This window comes from Balaenoptera physalus (assembly GCF_965194825.1).
Source record: "Balaenoptera physalus genome assembly, chromosome: 5".
NCBI lineage: Eukaryota > Metazoa > Chordata > Mammalia > Artiodactyla > Balaenopteridae > Balaenoptera > Balaenoptera physalus.
This window is the reverse complement of record NC_138884.1, coordinates 48965376-48986551: the sequence shown is the minus strand read 5'-3', so window position 1 is coordinate 48986551 and position 21176 is coordinate 48965376. Positions and strand designations below refer to the sequence as shown.

The 21176-nt window shown below is 36.4% G+C and overlaps 1 protein-coding gene across 11 annotated transcripts in view; it reads left to right on the top strand.

Annotated features, from left to right (window-relative positions):
- Positions 1-21176, top strand: part of WDFY3 (WD repeat and FYVE domain containing 3) — a 270532-nt gene that overhangs the window by 157061 nt on the left and 92295 nt on the right. For all 11 annotated transcript variants that reach the window (XR_014264054.1, XM_082463207.1, XM_082463215.1 and 8 more), the window contains 9 exons: positions 2306-2537; positions 3966-4066; positions 4222-4440; positions 8053-8234; positions 10078-10309; positions 11669-11829; positions 13714-13825; positions 15578-15768; positions 17123-17275. Coding sequence is in view for 10 of the 11 variants with exons in the window: in XM_082463207.1 (XP_082319333.1) it covers positions 2306-2537; positions 3966-4066; positions 4222-4440; positions 8053-8234; positions 10078-10309; positions 11669-11829; positions 13714-13825; positions 15578-15768; positions 17123-17275 (1583 nt within the window). In the remaining variant the exon portion in view is untranslated. The remainder of the gene's footprint in view (positions 1-2305; positions 2538-3965; positions 4067-4221; positions 4441-8052; positions 8235-10077; positions 10310-11668; positions 11830-13713; positions 13826-15577; positions 15769-17122; positions 17276-21176) is intronic.

Sequence of the window (21176 nt, the reverse complement as noted above, 5' to 3'; positions counted from 1 at the left end):
ACCTTTGAAGTTCCCTTTTTTTGGTTTATCTTATAAATGAAAATCATGTAGGGGGAGAAAATTATTTCAAGAAGTTCGACTGTAAAAGAAAAGAAAGGGAAGGGTTTGTTGTTGTTGTTTTTCATTTGTTGTTATTTAAATAGAAAAACTAAGATCTCATTGTTTGACTGGAGAAGCGGGCAGATAGGGGTGGCAAAGGAATCAGTGATACAACCAAGATGCAGAGGAGGTGAGACCTATGTGCAGGATAACCCTTGGCTTGGAAGGGGGAATACCTCTTTCTCAGAAGATCCGTAACTTCTTTACCTTTCTCAATTAGCCTTTGCTGCCTGAACTAGAGTGGTTGACTGGGCTATTCACAGGCTGTGGCTTTGCAGGACAGCTGGTGCAGGAGGACATGGAGGACAGGACATTTAAAATACTAATAAAAGTAGTCGAAGAGAAACACCAAGAAGTATAGGATAGATGGGGGAAGAAGTAAAGTCAAGCAGCTAGTGATAGGCTGGGAGAAAAGGGATCGATCACTGGGCTGGAGAAGAATGGCTAGGCTAAAAAGCAAATGTAGTGAGAGAAAAAGAATGGGTGGACTGAGGAATGAGGTCGGGTAATGGCAATCAAAATTGGAGTGGTGAGACAAGCAGAGAAAAGGACTGTGCCCAGAATTTGGCTCTGGAGTAAAGTAGAGGTAAAGCTCGTTGGAGGAAAGGTGATCATAGAAGGGAGGTGTTAGATAGGTTGTTCATGTGGACCTTGAGATCCCCCAGTGCACTGGCAAGAATTAGTACAGGGAAGAGATGAGAATGAAATGCCAGCAATAGTAGATGGCAGTTTCATAGAGAGGTGTGTGATAGGATTGCTGATGCAGAACCTCCAAGGAAGAGAAGTTTTTGCATTAGGCTGATTCAAGGATGATGGAGAGGGGGGTGTTAGAATGTAGGCACTGCCTACCCATCCGGCATAGACCATGGAGGAGCACCAGATTCCATCCACTCAAGAGCCGTGGGGAAAGTGTATTCTCAATAGAGAGCTCAGATGCCCTGGATTTCCTCCCAGTGTTAATTCTATAGTTTGGTGGGTTTTAACTTTACAATTTATTTTGTCTTGTTGTTAGCCATAGTTAAGGCATTTGTGTTAATGGATTGAAATAACCCTTACTAGTGAAGCAGGAAAGAATGGAACCTAGAAGAGTAAAATGCCTGTTCTTCAAGCATATAGTAATCATTTAGTTCAACCTTTTTTTTTTTTTCAGGTGAGAATCAAAGAGATTAAACAACCTTCAACCATTATTTCAACCTTACTATTTCCTCCTACAATTTATTGTCAGTGATTAGTGAATACTGTGTTTTGGAAACACTAAGATAAGATCTTTTGAGTTCCAACACAGTTTTATTGGAAAACAGTATTTCAGTTTTTCTTATCAATTAATATACATCCCCTGCATGTATATATTTTTGTTGTTGTTGTTGTTTTTGTACTTTACACAGTTGCTGAGAATTGACAAAAAATAGTTCCTTTCTCTAAGAATATTGAAATATTTTTATGGTTGCCTGACTGCTTAGCACACTTAAGAGGGAAATAATTAAATTCATGTGGTTTATCTTGAGAGGGAATATTTTCTCCATTACATTTATAACGTATTCCTGAAAGAATAGAACAGCTTGCTTAAATTTTATTTTTTTGTTCTTAAAATCGTTACCATTTGCATGCATATAGGAATTTTTAAGTTCAAGTATTTTTGTGATCACTTGTCTAATTTTAATAGCTACAAGGGAAGAATTAAAAATGGGGAGAAAATGGGAGAAGCAAGTTTCTGCTATTTAGCTCTGATTTTTTTTAATAAGAAAGATGACCTGTTTCTTTCCATGATAATACTTCTCAAATATTTTGTTTTCTTCTCAAAGAGAAATAATAAATTACTTTGTAAAATGAAAGTATAGTCTGGTTTTTATAAACATCATTAAGTGTAGCTTATAATTAAATTTTACTGTAGCAGTGGCTTGGATAGGGGTCATTGGTGATTTTTATTCTTTTTCTATCTGATCTTTACTTGCACTCTGTAGTTTCCAACATTTCTGCAATGTGTTTATTACTTTAGTAATAAATATAAAGTAAAAACATATGCTATGTAAGTTTTTAAGTGAACATAAAGTACATTAAAACTGGATAATAGCTTTGGAGTTTAAAAATAAAATTATTGTATATATTGAAACTGAAGAGTAGTATTTAAAATTAATCAGCCTTGTTAAAGTCACTATTTTAGAAATCTATATGATATTTTTCCCAAGAGATTTTCTTTGACTTACAGGTAGTATGATCACATCTATGGAAGGTCTGGGTTCTGATAATGTCTTCAGCTTACATGAAGATAACCATTACCGCATAAGCAAGAGCCTAGTGAAATCTGCAGAAGGAAGTACTGTACCCCTGACCAGGGTGAAGTGCCTGGTCTCCATGACAACCCCACATGACATCAGACTTCATGGGTCATCAGTTACTCCGACTTTTGTTGAATTTGACACATCCCTTGAAGGGTTTGGGTAAGAAGTTTGCCAGGTAGCCAAGCTATTGTATTTCATGCCTCAGTCTTGCCTTTGAGAAATAGATCTTTGGTTTTAAATCTACTTGATTAAAATTTAGTATATGCTATATATTTTCAAATGATTGAGTTCCTTGAGCATGTTAAGATTTGTGGATTTAATTGTTTTTAATTATTTATTATGCTAAATAAGTTGATATGGTATAGGAGTCAGCAATCTAAGGTGCACGGTCCAAATCTGTTTTTGTAAATTCTCTTTTTTTCTTTTTTTGTAAATAAAGTTTCATGGTAACATAGCCACATTCATTTATGTATATGTATTATCTATGGCTGCTTTCATGCTAGACTGCAAAGTCATGATGGAGGCTATCTGGTCTGCAAAGCATAAAATATTTATGCTCTGGCCCGCTATAGAAAATGTTTGTCAACCTCTGATTTAGTACAATAAGTTACAGATAATATGCAAATTACAATTAGATTAAAAGCTCTTTGGCTAGGTTTTGTCCTTTTTTCTCTCAAATTACTTAACTTAGTATCTTATACATTATAAGTATTAGTATTTTATACATTATAAGTATTCAGTTACTATCACATTAAATGAATAAATACTTTGAAGTGGCAGAAAAAACTTTAATAGCAGAAGTAACAAATAAAGAATCTAGGGAGTTTCCTGGTGGCCTTAGTGGTTAAGATTCCGGGCTTTCACTGCCTTCGCCCAGGTTCAATCCGTGGTTGGGGAACTGAGATCCCATAAGCCACATGGCCAAAAACAAAAAGAGAGAGAGATTCTCCTCTGCTTGTAAAAAATAAGTTAAAAAAGTTCTATAATAAAGTATATTAATCATTTAAAAGAAAGAATCTATAGTGAATCTAGAAGAGTATATTTATCAAGTCTGTCAGCCTCAAAATGGACATAAATGCTAAGAGAAAAAGCCTATGTCTATACTGGTTGTTTGTGGGATTCTTCTACATTGATCTAAAACTATAAATTGTATTTTAAGAACATTGTCGTGGGTTAGTATCGAACAATGAATTAAAACATATTTGGGACTGGGCAAAACGAATCAGGACAGTGTAACAGAGGAGAGTGACTCACTAGAAAGGGGCACAGGGGAATTTTTCTGTGGTGATGAAAAATTTCCAATGTCTTGAACAAGGTTATACTTTGGTGCATTTTACCACGTGCAAATTATAGTATGATTTTTTTTAATTTAAATTTTTAAAAATGGAGATTTTTTAAATACATCTTTTGGTATTCTCACACAATTGAAAGAAGGAAAGGACTTTGTTAGGCATCCAGACTTATTCCATGATCTCTTATCTCTGGTTACCCTTAAATAATGGTAGTTTATTTCACTGTGGTAAGTACATAGTAATAAGAGAAGAAAACAGTTGCTCTCTAACATGTACGTTTTCTTTTCTTTAATAGCTGCCTGTTCCTACCCAGTTTGGCCCCTCATAATGCCCCTACAAACAATGCCGTCACAACAGGTCTTACCGATGGGGCCGTGGTCAGTGGCATTGGTTCCGGTAAATATTACTTTCTCTGCTTATGAGATTCTTTTTTTTTTTTTTACAGTAGATTATATTTTATTTAGAGATTTTGCTTTTCTTGGCATCTTTTTAAAATATAAATCTGAGTCAACACAAACTCTTTCATTGTTATTTTTCTATTTTCACTTTAGGTGAAAGATTCTTCCCTCCTCCATCTGGCTTAAGCTACTCCAGCTGGTTTTGCATTGAACATTTCAGTTCTCCTCCAAATAACCACCCTGTCAGACTTCTTACTATTGTTCGCCGAGCGAATTCTTCTGAGCAGCATTATGTGTGCCTTGCCATAGTTCTATCAGCAAAAGACCGATCGCTGATTGTCTCCACCAAAGAGGAACTACTCCAAAACTATGGTCAGTATCTGTCTTTTTCTTTTTGCTTCTTGTGCCTATTAAAAGTAGCAAACTTCATTTTAATGGTGGGTTTTAAGGTCCAGCTGGTAATTCTTTTCTAATTTAAATTATTACAGAATAGAACAGGTTATATAAAATCTTGAATATTGTTTACCAGTGAAATTTTAAGGCACCTTCACTTTCAAAAGAGACTTAGATAGAAAACAGTGGAGAGAGTTCCTAAAATAAGGATTCATCTCTACTTGCCAAGAAATCACAGCTTTTGCTAGGAATGCAGGATGCTTGTTTAATATATTTTAGTAGGGATTATCATTGGCTGTGAATTCTGCTTAACTAATGAATATTCATTGAGCACCTGCCTACCATATGTGCCACTCTGTGCTAGACACAATAACATTTTAATTACTTTATTCATCACTTACCTTCAAGACTTAATACACTCCATTTAATAATCCTAATTCCCTAATTCCCTCCAATATGCCATAATGTTATGTTACTATACAATAGAACTTCAAACTCAAGGCATTCATGAATATCTTCCTAAATGATATAAGTAACATAAAATAGAAATCTCAGTTCACTTAATTTTCTTTGCTCTGGATGTAAGCATTTGTGTATGTATGTATATATATATATGTACCTCTTTTTTATCATCTGACTTTGTCTTTTAACTGACTAAATAAAATAATAGCACATATTGCTTCCCCTGTGGTTGGCATTCACATATTAATTGAATATGAATGTTAGCTCCTCAGTTTGATTGTAAGGCTTTTTGTCTTACTTAGGATTCTTCATCATGATCAGCACAGAGTTAGGCATCAATACAGTAAGTGCTTTAAAATCCTAGTGGATACTTTATTTGCCCATTTTGTGGCATTTGATCCTATTGATGTTTTCTTCCTGATTAAAACTATCTGCATTCCTTGTTCTTTCACTATTTCTCTGACCTCTCTTGCAATTTCTTTCAACAGCTTTCTCTTCCATCTTCCCCTTAAAATTAGTATTCTTCAAGCTCTTATGTTTAGTCTTTGTACTCAACCTGTTCTTCATGAGAAAATGTCAATTTCTTTTAGCATTAGGTCTTTTTACCCTCAGGGACTCTGAAGTTAAAAAATTTTGATATGTCTGTGTCCCAGGCTTTGTCCTCATATTTTCAACTGCATATTAGATACCTTAATATGAATAATCCTCCTGAAAAAATTCAAACTGTAATATTTGTTCTTAAAATCTGTATCTCCTTCTATTTTCCTGTCTTGGTAAATGACACCCTCACTAGCAGTTATCCCATCTAGAAACCTCAAGTCATCCTTGAAAATACCACCCCTTCTGCTAAGTCTTACTGTATTATGCCTCCTTAACATGTCTTGAATCTTCCTTTCTTCCCTATGTCCGCTGTCATAGCCTTTGTTTAATATTCTTTATCACTTATCTGGATTTCATAGATTTTAATTCTTTGTTTTTGTCTGTCTACCTTACTAGAACTCTTAAGTTCCCACACACAGTGTTATTATCTTTGTAATCTAGGCCCTGCCACCAAAAATAGTGCCTAGCATATATTAGGCCCACAAATATTACATAGAAGTATAAATGAATGAATCAGAAGAAGGAAAAATAAAGAAAAAAAAACACAGATGACTTGAAAGGGAAATAATGAGAAAAGTGAATAATAATGGAGAATTTGGAAAGAAGATAGAATTTAATGGAAAAGTTAGGATTAGATCTAGGGATATTTCAACAAAAAGTGTTTTCTAACTATATCATTTTCACTAAATGTAATTTTCAAGACTACGATAGTATGTGTATGACTAGAAATTATAGTAACATATACCTTAGTAATACAAACGATGTTACTATTACAAGCATCCGTCCTCTGAACAACTGTAGTCCATTAAGATGCCTAGGTAACTAAGAGCTGTCAGAAACCAGTTGGCTCACCCAATATCCTGACACACCACTGAATGCTGGGTATATCTTAGTTTAAGCCTGAGTCAGAATGTGAAGCTCTCAGAAAATTTTTATAAGTAATATCTTCTACAGTTCTCAAGAAGAGTAAGTCTAATAACCAGGGAAGGGAGAGGGAACAGTTCTTGGTTTCACCCGTAACCCTTTTATCTTTTCATTCTCATCCCTTGGTCCATAACACTAGACCTTTCAAAGCTATTTGACCCTGCTTTTTGCCTAGTTTATTCAAGTCTCTTCCTAATTAGGTCACCTATGGATAAGATGCTGTCTTTGTAGTGGTCTTAACTCATCAGTAGATGTATCTTCTGAATTGTCATTTAAAAATATAATCTTGGGAGACTTCCCTGGTGGCACAGCGGTTAAGAATCCACCTGCCAATTCAGGGGACATGGGTTCGATCCCTGATCCAGGAAGATCCCACATGCCGTGGATCAACTAAGCCCATGCGCCACAACTACTGAGCCTGTGCTCTAGAGCCCGTGAGCCACAACTACTGAGCCTGTGTGCCACAACTACTGAAGCCCGCACACCTAGAGCCCATGCTCTGCAACAAGAGAAGCCACCGCAATGAGAAGCCCGCGCACCGCAACAAAGAACAGCCCCCGCTCGCCACAACTAGAGGAAGCCCGCGTGCAGCAACGAAGACCCAACGCAGCCAAAAATTAATTAACTAATTAATTAATTAAAAAATAATAATAATCTTGGCATTTCAGCATATGCAAATATTAAGATTCCAGAAGTAGAATATTTTATTTGTAATTCTTTCTTCAAATAATTTAAACTTTTAATTTTCAGTATATTATATGTGCTTGTACTGAAAACCGGTGGGTCTGCTTTAAGGTACATGGTTAATATAAGCTCTTTTTAAAAATTTTTCTTGGGGTGGGGGAAGGAATGAATTTTTAACATCTGGATTTCTGCTGTCCCACCTTCTCTTGAATTCTTATTAAAGATAAATTAATTTTTAACTATCTTAACATTAAGTTAATACTTAACCCATTATTTCCTGGCATGATTTGGCAACATACAGGGTAGCAGAGACAAGCCAGATTAGAGTCAAGAGTGATTGCAAATGTTAGCAAATCACCAGAGTTGTCAGGTAAAGCAGGAAACTTGGACCAAAAAAATACCTTTCCACTCCATAAATCACCTCCTTACTACCAGCTATTGTTAGACAAGGGTCAGGGCAGTACAACCACAAATTAAAAACAGATAGTTGCCCCCTTGTATCATTGAGAGCATAAAGCAAGAATAAAATTTTTAATTTTCTTGGTTGTTTTTCTAACCAGTGCTATAATCAAATGCATCTCAAACTAGGATTTTAAAAGACCTTTTATAACAGACCATGACAGGTAATAATCAACGAATCTCTTTTTGTTGTCTATTGTAACTTTACTTTACTGTCTATTTTATTTTATTTATTTTTTATTTCATTAGTTATTATAATTTTATTTGATTATAACTATATGTATCTTGAACAGAACAAAGCACAATGTATCCTAGGTTTTAGGTGAAGTTATTGAATGAATAGGGTATTTTCATTTACATCATCATCATATTATTTTAACATAGAGTCAAAGTCTAGATATGAATAATTGTTAGAATGAGGATGATGTTAAGTTTTTAATTTCTTTCCCCTCTTCATTGTAGTTGATGATTTTAGTGAAGAATCCTCTTTTTATGAGATTCTGCCATGCTGCGCTCGCTTCCGCTGTGGAGAACTGATCATTGAGGGACAGTGGCATCATCTGGTTCTGGTGATGAGCAAAGGGATGCTGAAGAACAGCACTGCAGCCCTCTACATTGATGGACAGCTTGTCAGCACCGTGAAGGTGAGCGTACTCGTGCTTATGAATCTCAACCTGCTTTTATAAGATAGTTTAGGGGTGGGTGTGCTTGCCTATATGTGTGTTTGCAGGGGTGTTGTTTTAAATTGCCGTCGTAATTTTAAGTTGACCTCCAGTACCCATTTAAACAATATGTGACAGTCATGTGGCTGGTTAATTCAAGTCACTTTATTAGGAAAGACTCGAAAGGAGGGGTTACAGGGTACTAAAGATGTTAGTGAATATGTCAGTGCTTCAGCCAGATTGTTAAATGCTTTTTCACCAGAGAGAAACCAGTTGGATGGTTGGAAACCAGATGGATGCCTAAATTAAATAAATTATGAACACAGTATTTTGTCACTTCATTGTTATTACTGTATGCAGTCCAGTAGACTCTGTGCTCCTTTAGAGCTGGAACTGTTTTTATTCATCCTTGTTTTCAGATCACCCAGATTAGTCCCTGATAATAATAGTAATAAGGTGTTCCCTTATTGTTTGTTGAATAAATGAATGTATAAATATTACTCTAGATAGCTGTACTACAGTATTCAGAGGAGAGGCAAGAGAATTAAAGCAACCAGTAAAGAATCAGAAGTTCCTTTTGTGAATCAGAATGAATGCTACTAGTTACTTTCTAATGAATTGAGCTAGCAAGCTCTTAAAATTCTTTAACTTCTAAAAGATGGTATCCATTTTTATAGTGATAATCACTTAAAAGAAGCAGCAGAGGTCTACCTTTTGTGTGAATTGAAGTTTAAAAAGCAGTGAAATGGGCAGCCTTTTTGAATACATTTCCTTCCTTAATGATATTTTATTGTGACGTTGTGTTTCGGTACGATAAACCCTAAAATGAACTCTGGGGATAGTCATTTATTTTCTTTGTATACAGGATTGCATTTGAAATGGGCTTGTAGATTCCTTAGTAGGTTGCTCCTTCATTATTTTTAGTATCATTGAAAGTAAAAGTGTCCTCAACTTCTAGAATTGAGAGGTAGGAGATTTATCATTAATATATTTACATCGTCGTCATGACTGTGCCTGTGAGAAGTCACAGTCCTGTGAAACCAACTTTAGGTCACATGTTGCTCTTCATACTCATACTGTTAACATCACAGGGAGTTGTTCTTTAATATATGGAATAATAGATATGATCTGAAGCTAGGACAGTGTTACGACAAAACAATCTATGGGAATGTTACTCATTCTGTCAAGTGATGAGAGCTGCCTGTACTTCAGGAAGCAACTTGAGTTCCTAACCTCTTACACTCTAATTATATATTTATTGTAATGAATTGAATGATAATTTAAGCATCTTGTCTGTGTAATTTCAAATCTGAGAATATATTTTTCACTGAGATTAAACCGTGTGTGTGTAAATTATAACATAGACTATTTTTCTAATACTTTTATAGCCCTTTGCCCATTGTAAAACACTTTGCATGAACAGTTTTATTTAACAGACTCACACTGAAGGTATCAGAACTAATTTCAAGACTGCCTGAATATCATAGTTGGAAAGCTGTTTTTATATCAACCTGAAAATTTCATAGCAACATCGTTAATTTGGTATGCAAACCAACCAGATAGTAACAGAATCCCTATATTTGACTGTTGTCCTTTCCAGCGTTAGATAGTTTATCTGTATTACAGAGTTGGATTACAAATTTCCAACTTGCTGATCGGGTTCTAGAATCTTGGCCTGCCCTTATGTTTCTCTGCTCAACAGCTTTTGTACATTCATAAAGTTGTATGGCCTTGGGATAATGAAAATATACACAAAAAGTGGTTATTTTCCTGGTGAAAGTGTTTTGGGTTGAATTTCACACATTTGCTTTCATTTTCTTTATAGCTGCATTATGTTCACAGTACTCCCGGGGGCTCAGGCTCTGCCAATCCTCCGGTGGTTAGCACAGTCTATGCATACATTGGTACTCCGCCTGCCCAACGCCAAATTGCTTCATTGGTTTGGCGCTTGGGACCCACGCACTTTCTAGAAGAAGTTTTACCTCCTTCAAATGTTACTACCATTTATGAACTAGGACCAAATTATGTTGGAAGCTTTCAGGCCGTATGTATGCCATGTGAGTAACATATTCTTTGTTCATATAGTTGTATAAAACTTAACTCCTGTGTTATAGATGCTGCATGAATAAGTGCATATGTGTAGATTAGGTTATACATTACATTTATCCAAAAAAAGGGCCTTCTCCACTTTTCTTCAGCATGATACTATTGACCACTCACTCCTATTCAAAATGCTCTCCTCCACTGGTCATCCTATGCTTTCTTGTTTCTTGTCTTCATGCCTAGTCACTAGTTTTCCAGTTTCTCTTGTTGGCTTCAAGATGTGGGTATATACTTTCTAACAGTCTAACCCCAGCCTTCTTCTCTCTGTCATTTCTCCTATTACATGAAGCAGTTTAAAGTATATCTACTCTGGTTAAAGGAAAGAAAGATGGGTCTAGAAAACACACACGTGTATTCTTTAGGTTAGACCAGTTAATATCAGTTTTCCTCGTCTCTTTCTGCAGTCCACTCCTGTTATCCTTTCTCCCAAAAGGAATTTAGAATCAGAGAGTTGATGTTAAGCTACAGTTCCTTTGTAGTACTCTTTCCAAATGTTGTCTTCCATTCCCTTGTTCTCATTCTGCCAAAGTTCTCAGAAGAGTTGGGACAAATATGTTGTAAATGGTAATAATCTTATGGCTAAGTAATTTCTCTTTCACTCAGGTTCTTGATTCAGATAGTGTCTGATAATAGCTAACACTGACTGAGCACTTAATGTGTGCTGAATAAGTTAATATGCATGAAGGACATAGCTGCTCTGAGCCCTTCACAAGTATTTATTCATCACCTCAAAACAATGGGACTTAGGGGGCTGTTGTTTTCATCCCCATTTTACAGATGAGGAAACTGAGGTGCAGCGATGTACAGGTCACACAGCTTTTAAGCGATAAAGCAGAGGTTCAAACTTAAACCATCTCGCTTTAAAACTACTTTGCCATGTTGTCTGGAAGAATAAAGAGAGGCATATATGAGGGCTCTCATTGGGAAGGAGACCTAGTGCTACAAACCTCATAGACATTCCACTCATTTTCATTCCCTTGTTCCTTGGAACCAAGGGGAAGTGTTTTGTGATTTGTTTGGTTAACAGTTAAAACTCTTCCTCTTCCTTTACATTATGCTGTATATTAAGTATATTTTAAGAGTAAAACTTAGGATGTAAAGCTTTATGACTGGATGCTTTTCCTTATTTTCTAATTAAAGAAATAAATGAAGAGCTGGAAATTAAATAAAACAGTTTTTGAATTTAGCTCCCTTGTTCCACTTTAAAAGATCTTCAAGGCTACCCATTTAAAAATGATAATAAGAATTAAAAAGTTGTGTTAGGATCAGGAGAAAAACTAACGATTTTGAAAAGGATTACTCTTCTTTTGAAGGTAAAGATGCAAAATCCGAAGGTGTGGTCCCGTCTCCTGTGTCATTAGTACCAGAGGAAAAGGTGTCGTTTGGCCTTTATGCACTGTCCGTGTCCGCCCTAACAGTGGCAAGAATCCGGAAAGTGTACAACAAGTTGGACAGCAAAGCGATTGCTAAACAGGTAAGCAGATTGATTCCCCAGTGGGCTGCTGCAGATTCTCACTGGGAAGATGTTCCAGAGCTTCCTTCTGGGCACCACACAAGTATGAGTGGTTGCTAAAAACAGTGCCTTTCATACATTGTTTCGGTTTATTTGCCTTTGACTTTAAGCCAAAACATATCTAGATATTTAGTTTAATTTGGAAGAGTGAGAATTCAAGTGCATAGTTTATATTAATTCTTATATTTTTATTGGCAATTAAGAAATCAAACTTTAGGAAACTAAAGGAAACAATTGCTATTTTTAAGGCTGTAATTTTTTTCTGGATAACCTACTAAATGCCGGGCACCATTTTGTTCATGACATAGCAGTAGATAAAGAGAAAACCACTGCCTTTATTAAGGTTCTTAACATTCTAGTGGAAGAGGCATACGATAATAACTAAAGAAATAACCTGATCATAGAGTATGTTAGAAGATGAAGAGTGCTATGTAGAAAAATAAAGCAGGAAAGGTGAGAGAAAGAAGCTTATAGTTTTAAGTAGGATGGTCAGAGGAGGCCTCACTGAGAAGGTGAAATTGGAGCAGCCTTTTGAAAGAGATGAGGCAGCAAAGCATGAGAATATGGAGAATAAGATGCATGTATGGGCAGGTGGGGTTTGCATTCCAGAAATACAAGTGCTAAGGCCCTGAGGAAAGTGCATGCCTGCCACAGAGGCAGGTGTGGCTAAATAAAACAAGAGAAGGCCTGTGGGGTAGACGAGGCAAAAGTAGAGTCACTTTTTCTGATATGGAGAAAACTATAGGAAGAATAGTTGGGGGGTGGGGGAGGTATTGAGAATTAAGTTTTGCAAAAGTTTGAGAAACATATTAGACATCTTGGGGGGGGACATCACTGGAAATATGAATCTGAGTTCAGGGGAGAGGTTCGAATGCCACGGGTGTTCATAGGTGGTGTTAAGGCCACAAGACTGGGTACACTTACCAAAGAGTAGATGGAGATGGAGATGAGGAAAGGTTTACAGACGGAGACCTGGGACATTCCAGTGTGACAGCGTTGGGAAGATGATGCAGAAAAGACTACAGAGCCAGCAAGAATGGAGAAAAACTAGGAGAATCTGGTGTTGTAGAAGTCTTATTCACTGTGGCAGATGTGTTAGAGCAGTCAGAAAGATGAAGGCTGGCCATCGGGTTTAGGAAGGTGGAAGTCATCAGTGAGCTTGACAAGACGTTTTGGCTGATTAGAGGAGGCAAAGCTAAGGGGAAGGAAATCAAGAGGCTGGAAGGGAAAGGATTTGGGAACAATAAGTATTGACAAGCTCTTGTGCAGAGGTTTGCCTGTGAATATATATATATATATATATAAAATCTTCTAAGGAATATTAACTACATAAATTTATTCTACCGCTAACAACAGAATTAAGTCTATGCCTTATATTTGCTTTAAAAGCACATTGTGTATGTATGTGCAAAATTTAACATTTATTTTGTGTACAGGGCATGTTTTATCCATAAACTTTTGGATAATCTATGTGACACTTACTTGGCTATGGAGTAAAGCAAGTATTATATTCACCAATCAGAAATACTGTGAGGCAGCGAGTGATGAGAACCTTTAAACCACAGCAGAGTCTCATTCAGAAGGACTCCTGAGGCTGTTTCCCAAGATCCCCTCACCATCTTTCTCTCAGTAGACTGTATTTAACTGAGTCTACTCAGGTACCTCTGAGTTTCCACACCTTTGGAAGTATTTGCACATTTAAAAAAAAATGAATACTCATGTTTTTAATATTCTGTTATGGAGAGAGAGAAAAGATATGTTCCCCATCATGTTCTTTTTTCTTTTCTAGTCAAAATGTTCAGACTGTTCCTGTATAGTTACATTTTTCCCTTTCCTATTCTTCAGTTAGGCATCTCCTCCCATGAGAATGCCACTCCTGTGAAGTTGATACACAACTCAGCAGGGCATCTTAATGGACCAGCACGGACAATTGGGGCTACTCTGATTGGATACTTGGGTGAGTCAAATTGCCTTTGTCTTTCAGACTTCTTTATTTGCCTTCACATCCGCGTTCACTTTCTTCACTTGAGTGTGGTGTTTAAGTTCATATTCGATAGTGCTGACCTGTAGTGTTCTTACAATATTTAGAGATCAATGTCAATCCCAAACTCCAGTCAGCTTTAAAAATTATAATCTTTTATAAAATTCCATTAACTTTTCCCCTCTTTTGTCAACACTGATGAGCACTGACTGTATACTTCTACATAATTTCAAGGTAAAGGTCACACTACATTTAGGGACAGATGTAAAGACTTGGAAATACTGATGATTGCTATTGTTACATGGTTTGGTGCTGCAGTGGTGACACTCATGGTGCTTTTTATTTGGAAATGAGCTAGAAATAAGAGCTTCAGAGTAGGAGCACTGTGGATCCAACTATATTAGAAGTCAGAGCTGCAGAGCCTCTTACCCGATGTCTGCTTAGAAAGAATTGATTGTTTTGGTTAGATAGAATTTTGAGACATAACCCAATCAGACCATCTAAAATTCAGAACTAGCAATTATGTATTTTAGTGTGCAAATCAGTACAGAATATTGGTTCCTTTTAAAATAAACAAAAAGTGTTGTGCTGGTCCGCGTCCTACATGTTTATCAGGCGATTATTATTGTCCCAGCAATGTGCACATCGCTTAACTTTGTTTTTCTTTTTTGGCTATGTTGCACTGATAAAAGTTTCCTTTATGCTAAGGCACATGGTAGTTTTTCTTTTTTCAATTCAGCAAATATTTACTGAGCACTGCCCTGTGTCCTTTGCAAAAATACAGCGGCACTGTGGTATAGTAGAAAGAGCAGTGAATGAAGAGTTCAGAGATTCAGGTTCTAACCCCTGTTCGGTCACTGTGTGGATTTAAGCCAGACATTGAGCTCCATGGATGTCAATTTTCGTATCTACAAACCAGTAATACTGGCCCTAATTACCTTAGAAGGTAGCTTTCAAAATCCAGTGCCATAGTATATGAAAGTATTGTGGATACTACAGAGCACCCAGAAATATAAAATGCATATTAGCTTTATTTTTTAAAAACTCAATCTTGATCAGTAGGCAAATGACATTCAAACAATGTCTTTTTTAAAAAACAAGGTTAGGAATGTAGATGTGAATTTTTTTTTTTTTTTTTTAATTGACAAAGTTAGTTCCAGTACTGTGTTTCCACATACTTAACGCTCTTCAGGGTCACTGATGTACTGTTACTCAGATTACATAACTAAGAGAAGCTTTGAGCAGTGGTCAGGAATGTGCTTTGTTTGGCTTTTCTATAGGGAATACTTCATCCTTGCCAGGGTGGCTTCTCCATCCCATTCCCCAGTTCACAGAGATGAAGTGCTTTTGCTGTCTCCCCAAGTTTATTCTCCAACAGTACCTAGTAAGGCATTCTCCCTTACTTCAGAAATATATTCCCAAGGCCTCTGTACTTTTGAGTTTTTACATTGCCCAAAGCTGTATAGTAGAAACACTTGTGCTGGCTCTCAAACCCTCTCTTCTCTACACCCTCCTTTACTCCCAACTCTTCTCTGAAAGTATATATATCAGCATTTATTGCCTTCTCCCAAATTCTACCTTGAATTTTTTTTTTTTTTTTTAGGATAGAAGGGTTTTTTGTTTTTAGGTATAATTTATAATTAATTAAATATTTCTTAAGATGATTTATTCAGTTCTTGTTTACAGTGGGGAATTTATTTTAATTATTTTTCACTGTCTTTTAATCAGGAGTAAGAACATTTGTTCCTAAGCCTGTTGCCACTACTTTGCAGTACATTGGTGGAGCTGCAGCCATCCTGGGCCTGGTGGCCATGGCTTCTGATGTGGAAGGGCTGTATGCAGCAGTCAAGGCCCTGGTTTGTGTGGTCAAGAGTAACCCACTAGCCAGCAAGGAGATGGAAAGAATCAAGGGCTACCAGGTTTGTAACCATAAAGCTTGGTCTTCACTTTACTTTGCATTAAAAATCTTCTAATTTTCATTGTAGTTCATGTAGTTTCAAACTCTGGAAGAATAGTACTGTCCAAGTAAACTTTAGAAGTTGGTAGTTTTTATTAAAACTAACATATTTCGAGTGAGAATATAAGTTGTTAGGTTGGAGTTATTTTTTTTCTGTGGAAACAGGAATTAAATGAAATAGGGTCATATTACCACCTGCTCTAGAGACTGCCAAATTGGTAATAGATCCAGAGTTCTCCTCGCTAACCCCGTCTCTCCCCTCCACACCCAGTCATCTTTTACTCCCCTCGCCCCCTTACTTACCTAGGGCATGTGAGAGCCACTGTGTGCCATTACTAGTCCTGAAAACACATGTGGGATTAAAAATATGTTGTGTTCACGTATTTACAACCTCTACTAGGTTTAGGCAGAAAGTTACTTATAGGAAGAGAAACAAGTATTTGGAGCAAGATTGAATTCCTCTAGTGTAGATGAAGTACAAATGCCTTCTCTAACTTTAGCCAATAGTTCACTGGTAGTAGATAAGCTGTTTACTGTAGTGTTTTCTGTAGATTTAATTATCTAATTTGATGTTTTGTTTTACAAAACTTTCAAAACGATAATTGCAGCATTGTTTATCATGAAAAAATAGGAATAATCTAAACGTTCCAATAGTACGAGAATGACTAATAATACTATAACCATCTCACATATCATTCAACCTTTTAAAATTGTAATTACGGAAACTAGGTTGCAAAAGAAAAAAAATCCTTTGGATAAAATGTTATGTAGAGAACAAGAGTAGAAAATTGTATACACGTGATGGCAACAATTTAAATATTTCTGTGTGAATAGAGTTTATGTAAAAGTGGATATTTTTACACTACCAAATGTAAAATAGATAGCTAGTGGGAAGCAGCCGCATAGCACAGGGAGATCAGCTCCGTGCTTTGTGACCACCTACACGGGTGGGATAGGGAGGGTGGGAGGGAGGGAGATGCAAGAGGGAAGAGATATGGGAACATATGTATATGTATAACTGATTCACTTTGTTATAAAGCAGAAACTAACACACCATTGTAAAGCAATTATACTCCAATAAAGATGTTTAAAAAAAAAAAAGTGGATATTTTAATAAGAGGATGATGGGATTACCCTGCTTTTCAGATTTTCTCTGATGTTGCATTGTCATAGTAAAAATTTAGAAACCAGCGTAGAGGTCTCAGGAATTGCTCTACTTAGGGTTCTCCGGTGTGTGTTTGTGTGTGTGTATGTGTGTGTACGTATATGTGTATATGATGATTGACCAGCAGGCATTTGGTATTGCTTTCTTTTAGCTGCTGGCAATGCTGCTTAAGAAGAAACGTTCCCTTCTTAACAGCCACATTCTCCATCTAACTTTTTCCTTGGTGGGAACTGTTGACAGTGGACACGAGACCTCCATTATTCCAAATTCAACTGCTTTCCAGGATCTACTTTGTGATTTTGAAGTATGTATATAAACACTAACTGGTAATATATAATCAAGGAACTGATTTCTTATTCTGTATATTGATAGAGTTAACTATTAAACAGTTTTGTCTCTAAGATGTGTTTATGTTCTAAAATTTTATGATGCTCATGTTAATGTCATTAGTAAAATATACAAAATAGGGTAGTGATTGTGTTCCTTCTTCCCAAAGATATTCCATTTTACAGGTAGTATGGAACTGAAATGGTGCAACGCATATGCCTAACTATAGCCCGTTTGCTGTTGCCACTGGCATTACAAGAGGCAAACATATTTTCATCAAAAAATTTTGATAGTAACTTTTCCTCAATAAATAGGAGCTAGACCTGAAATTTTGGTTACTAGTAGCTGCATAGTAAAATATTCTTTTTGCCAAAATAGCAAAATTTTTATTTCTACTGTCTTATTACCATAACAGCTTCCACTCTGTCCTCTCAAGGCACCACTTAATCTTGCATTTTTCTTTTCATAATCTTTCTCCATTTCATTTCTTGTTCACAGCACTTTGCACACTCATCACTGTATAAAATCTCCCCCTGTGAGGCTGAGGTCTTTATGAATGCAGAGATCATGTCTATCTTCATCTTTGTATCCCTACCACCCAGAATGGTGCCTAACACTTGGTGTTTGCTGTGATGTCTGGCCCTCACTCTTCTTCTTTGTAACTCTTATAAGCTCGATCTTGTCAGTTATTGTAAATCCCTAACAAACAGACTGTGTGCCCGAATTGCTTTTCTGAAACTTTATTTGAAAGCTTATTAGGAGCCCTCTTCTAAATAAAAATCCATGGCTTCTACTCAGTTCTCAGTACCCCCAGCTCTCAGCAGCATCTGATGCAGTCCATTTCCCTCTTCTTGCATCTCCTAGTTCTTTTACTAGCTTTTAGGCATCACTCTCCTGGTTCATATATCTTGCTCACTACTTTCCCCATAATTTTCTGGTTATGGAATTTTCATTACTTTGTATAAAAGTGTCCACCTTTGCTGCTTTATCCTGTCCTTTATTTGTTTTTTTTTTTTTTTAAGATAGTAGTCATCTTTTCTTTTTTAAATTTATTTATTTCTTTATTTATTTTTGGCTGTGTTGGGTCTTCATTTCTGTGCGAGGGCTTCCTCTAGTTACGGCAAGCGGGGGCCACTCTTCATCGCGATGCGCGGGCCTCTCACTATCGCGGCCTCTCTTGTTGCGGAGCACAGGCTCCAGACGCGCAGGCTCAGTAGTTGTGGCTCATGGGCCTAGTTGCTCCGCGGCATGTGGGATCCTCCCAGACCACGGCTCGAACCCGTGTCCCCTGCATTGGCAGGCGGATTCTCAACCACTGCACCACCAGGGAAGCCCTATTTGTTGTTTTCTTTCCTTTAGATTCTCACCCAGTCCCACAGCCTCATTTCTACAGAGGTGACTCACAAACCTAAATCTTTAGCTTGATATCTGAATTCCAGGCTTATTTCTAACTTCTTCCTCAACATTTCCATTTTTATATCTCGGCAACACCTACGCTGAACTTAACATCCTTCCCCAAGTTAGTGCTTCCTTTTAACTTCTGTTTCTATTAATAGCACCACCATTCCCCCCATTCACTGAGGCTTGAAATTGAAAAATCAGCTTCCTCGTTCCTCACTGTTTATAAACAGCCCATATTAAGTCATATAGATTCTGCTTCCACATTTCATGTAGTCTGTGTTTTCTCTTTCTCCTGCTACATCCTAATCCAAGCCCTAATCAATTCTATTCTTACTAAAATAATGATCAATTCTTTCTCCCTTTCCTCAATCTATCCTATATTTTTTTAACCTCATTCTTTCTAAGATATAATCATATAACTTATTAAAAAACTTTCAGTGCTTTTTCTTTCCTACACAATAAAATACACGTATCTCAGCCTGATATGCAAAGTTCTGATACACAGACCTCTCATTCTGTTAGAAAATAATTATTGAATATGTTTGAGCCAAGCACTATATTAGGTGCTAAGGATGTGAAAATAAAAGATAGAGTCCATGCCTCAAGGCATTTAGTGCATTAGAAGAGAAAAGCAAATAGACAATAAAAATTTTGTGAAAGCACAGAGATAAAGGTATGCAGAGAGGATTATGAGAGTACTAAGGAGACCTACTTAATAAGCCTAGCTTTGTATACATCTGGTAATTGACACAGTATCTTTAGTTTCAGATTTCTGACTGAAATTCAATATACAAACATCAGAAATTTAGTTGCTTGACAAATTTTGGCTTCATTTTATAGTACTCTGCTCCCTTTGTGGCTTCATATGGTATTCCTAATAACCCCAAACTGTAGTGGTCAATAAATACTTAATTTACCCTATTTTTAGAACAGCTATTTGACAATATAAGTAAAATAATTGTAATAGCATCCAAGCATTTTCTTTTTTAATGGTTGTCCTAGAATTTGCAATATACATGTGTAACAATTCAGTCTGTCTTCAAAGTACATTATACCACTTCACCGATAGTGTAAAAACCTTGCGATGGTACCCTTCCCTTTCTCCCTTCCTGTCCTTTGTGCCATTGTTGTCATACATTTTACTACTATATGTTTATAATCTCCGCAATATTTGTATTATTTTTGCTTTAAATAGTCGATTATCTTTTAAAGGCATTAAAAATTTTTTATAGTCGCCCACATAGTATATGCAGCAAATAGTATTTATGGCATTCTTTATTCCTTTGTGTAGATCCAGATTTCCATCTTGTAATGGAATGATATGTCTGCCTGAAGAACTTGCTGTAACATTTCTTGTAGTGCAGGTTTACTGGTGATAAATTGTCCCATCTGAATAAGTATTTTTCCTTCTTTTTTGAAGGATATTTTTGCATAGAATAGAATTCTAGTTGATGATTTTTATTCTTTTCATACTTTAAAATTGTCAGTTATTCCCTTGTCTTTATGTTTCTTCTGCCTGGGGTTTGTTGACTTTTTTAAGTTTGTGAGTTTGTCTTTTTTATCAGATGGGAAATTTTTTAGCCATCATTTCTTCAGCTGTTTTCCCTGGTCGACACCCACACCCCCTCCAGCGCCACCACCTACACACACCTTTTTTGGGCTGCAGTTACACGTATCTTAGGTTCCTGGCTCTTGTCTCACAAGTCACTAATACTCTGTCTAGTCATTTATTTTCAGTATTTTTTTCTCATGCTTCATTTTGAATAGTTTCTGTTGTTATGCCTTTAAGTTTACTGAACTTTTTTCTGCAGTGTCTAATCCTCTGTTAGTCCCATCTGGTATGTTTTTCATTTTGAATATTTTATTTCACCTGTAGAAGTTCATTTTGGATCTTGGTTATCTTCTGTTACTCTCCTCATCATTTTCATATTTTTTGTTACATTCTTTAGCTTATGGAGCATATTTAATAGCTTTTTAAACATCTCAATACTTCTATCATCTCTGTCATTTCTGGGCCTATTTATAATGATTGGGTTTTTTCTCATACTTATGGCTCATATTTTCCCTTTTTTTGCATTCTTGGGAACTTGATTGGATGCTAAATTTTACATTGTTGAATGCTAAATTTTGTTTTATTCTTTTAAAGGGTATTAAACTTTGCTCTAGTATTGCAGTTATCTTGATTCTTTTGAGGTATGCTTTTAAGCTTTGTTAGGGTGGACTTTGATTAATCTTTAGTGGTAATTTAGCCCCCCTACTAAGGTATTACACTTCGGAGACCTCTACCCAACCTTCCCATGTATTATGAAGTCTCTATACTGGTTGGTGGGAGTGCAAAGTAGTTTCAGCCCTTTGTGAGTTTTAGGAGTTGTTTGCTGCGCCAGTTTGCAGTGGTTATTTCTAGTTTGGGACCCACACAAGATTCCTGTCATTCAGTTTTTGTATTCCATATTCATTCTATTCAGTATACTGTATTC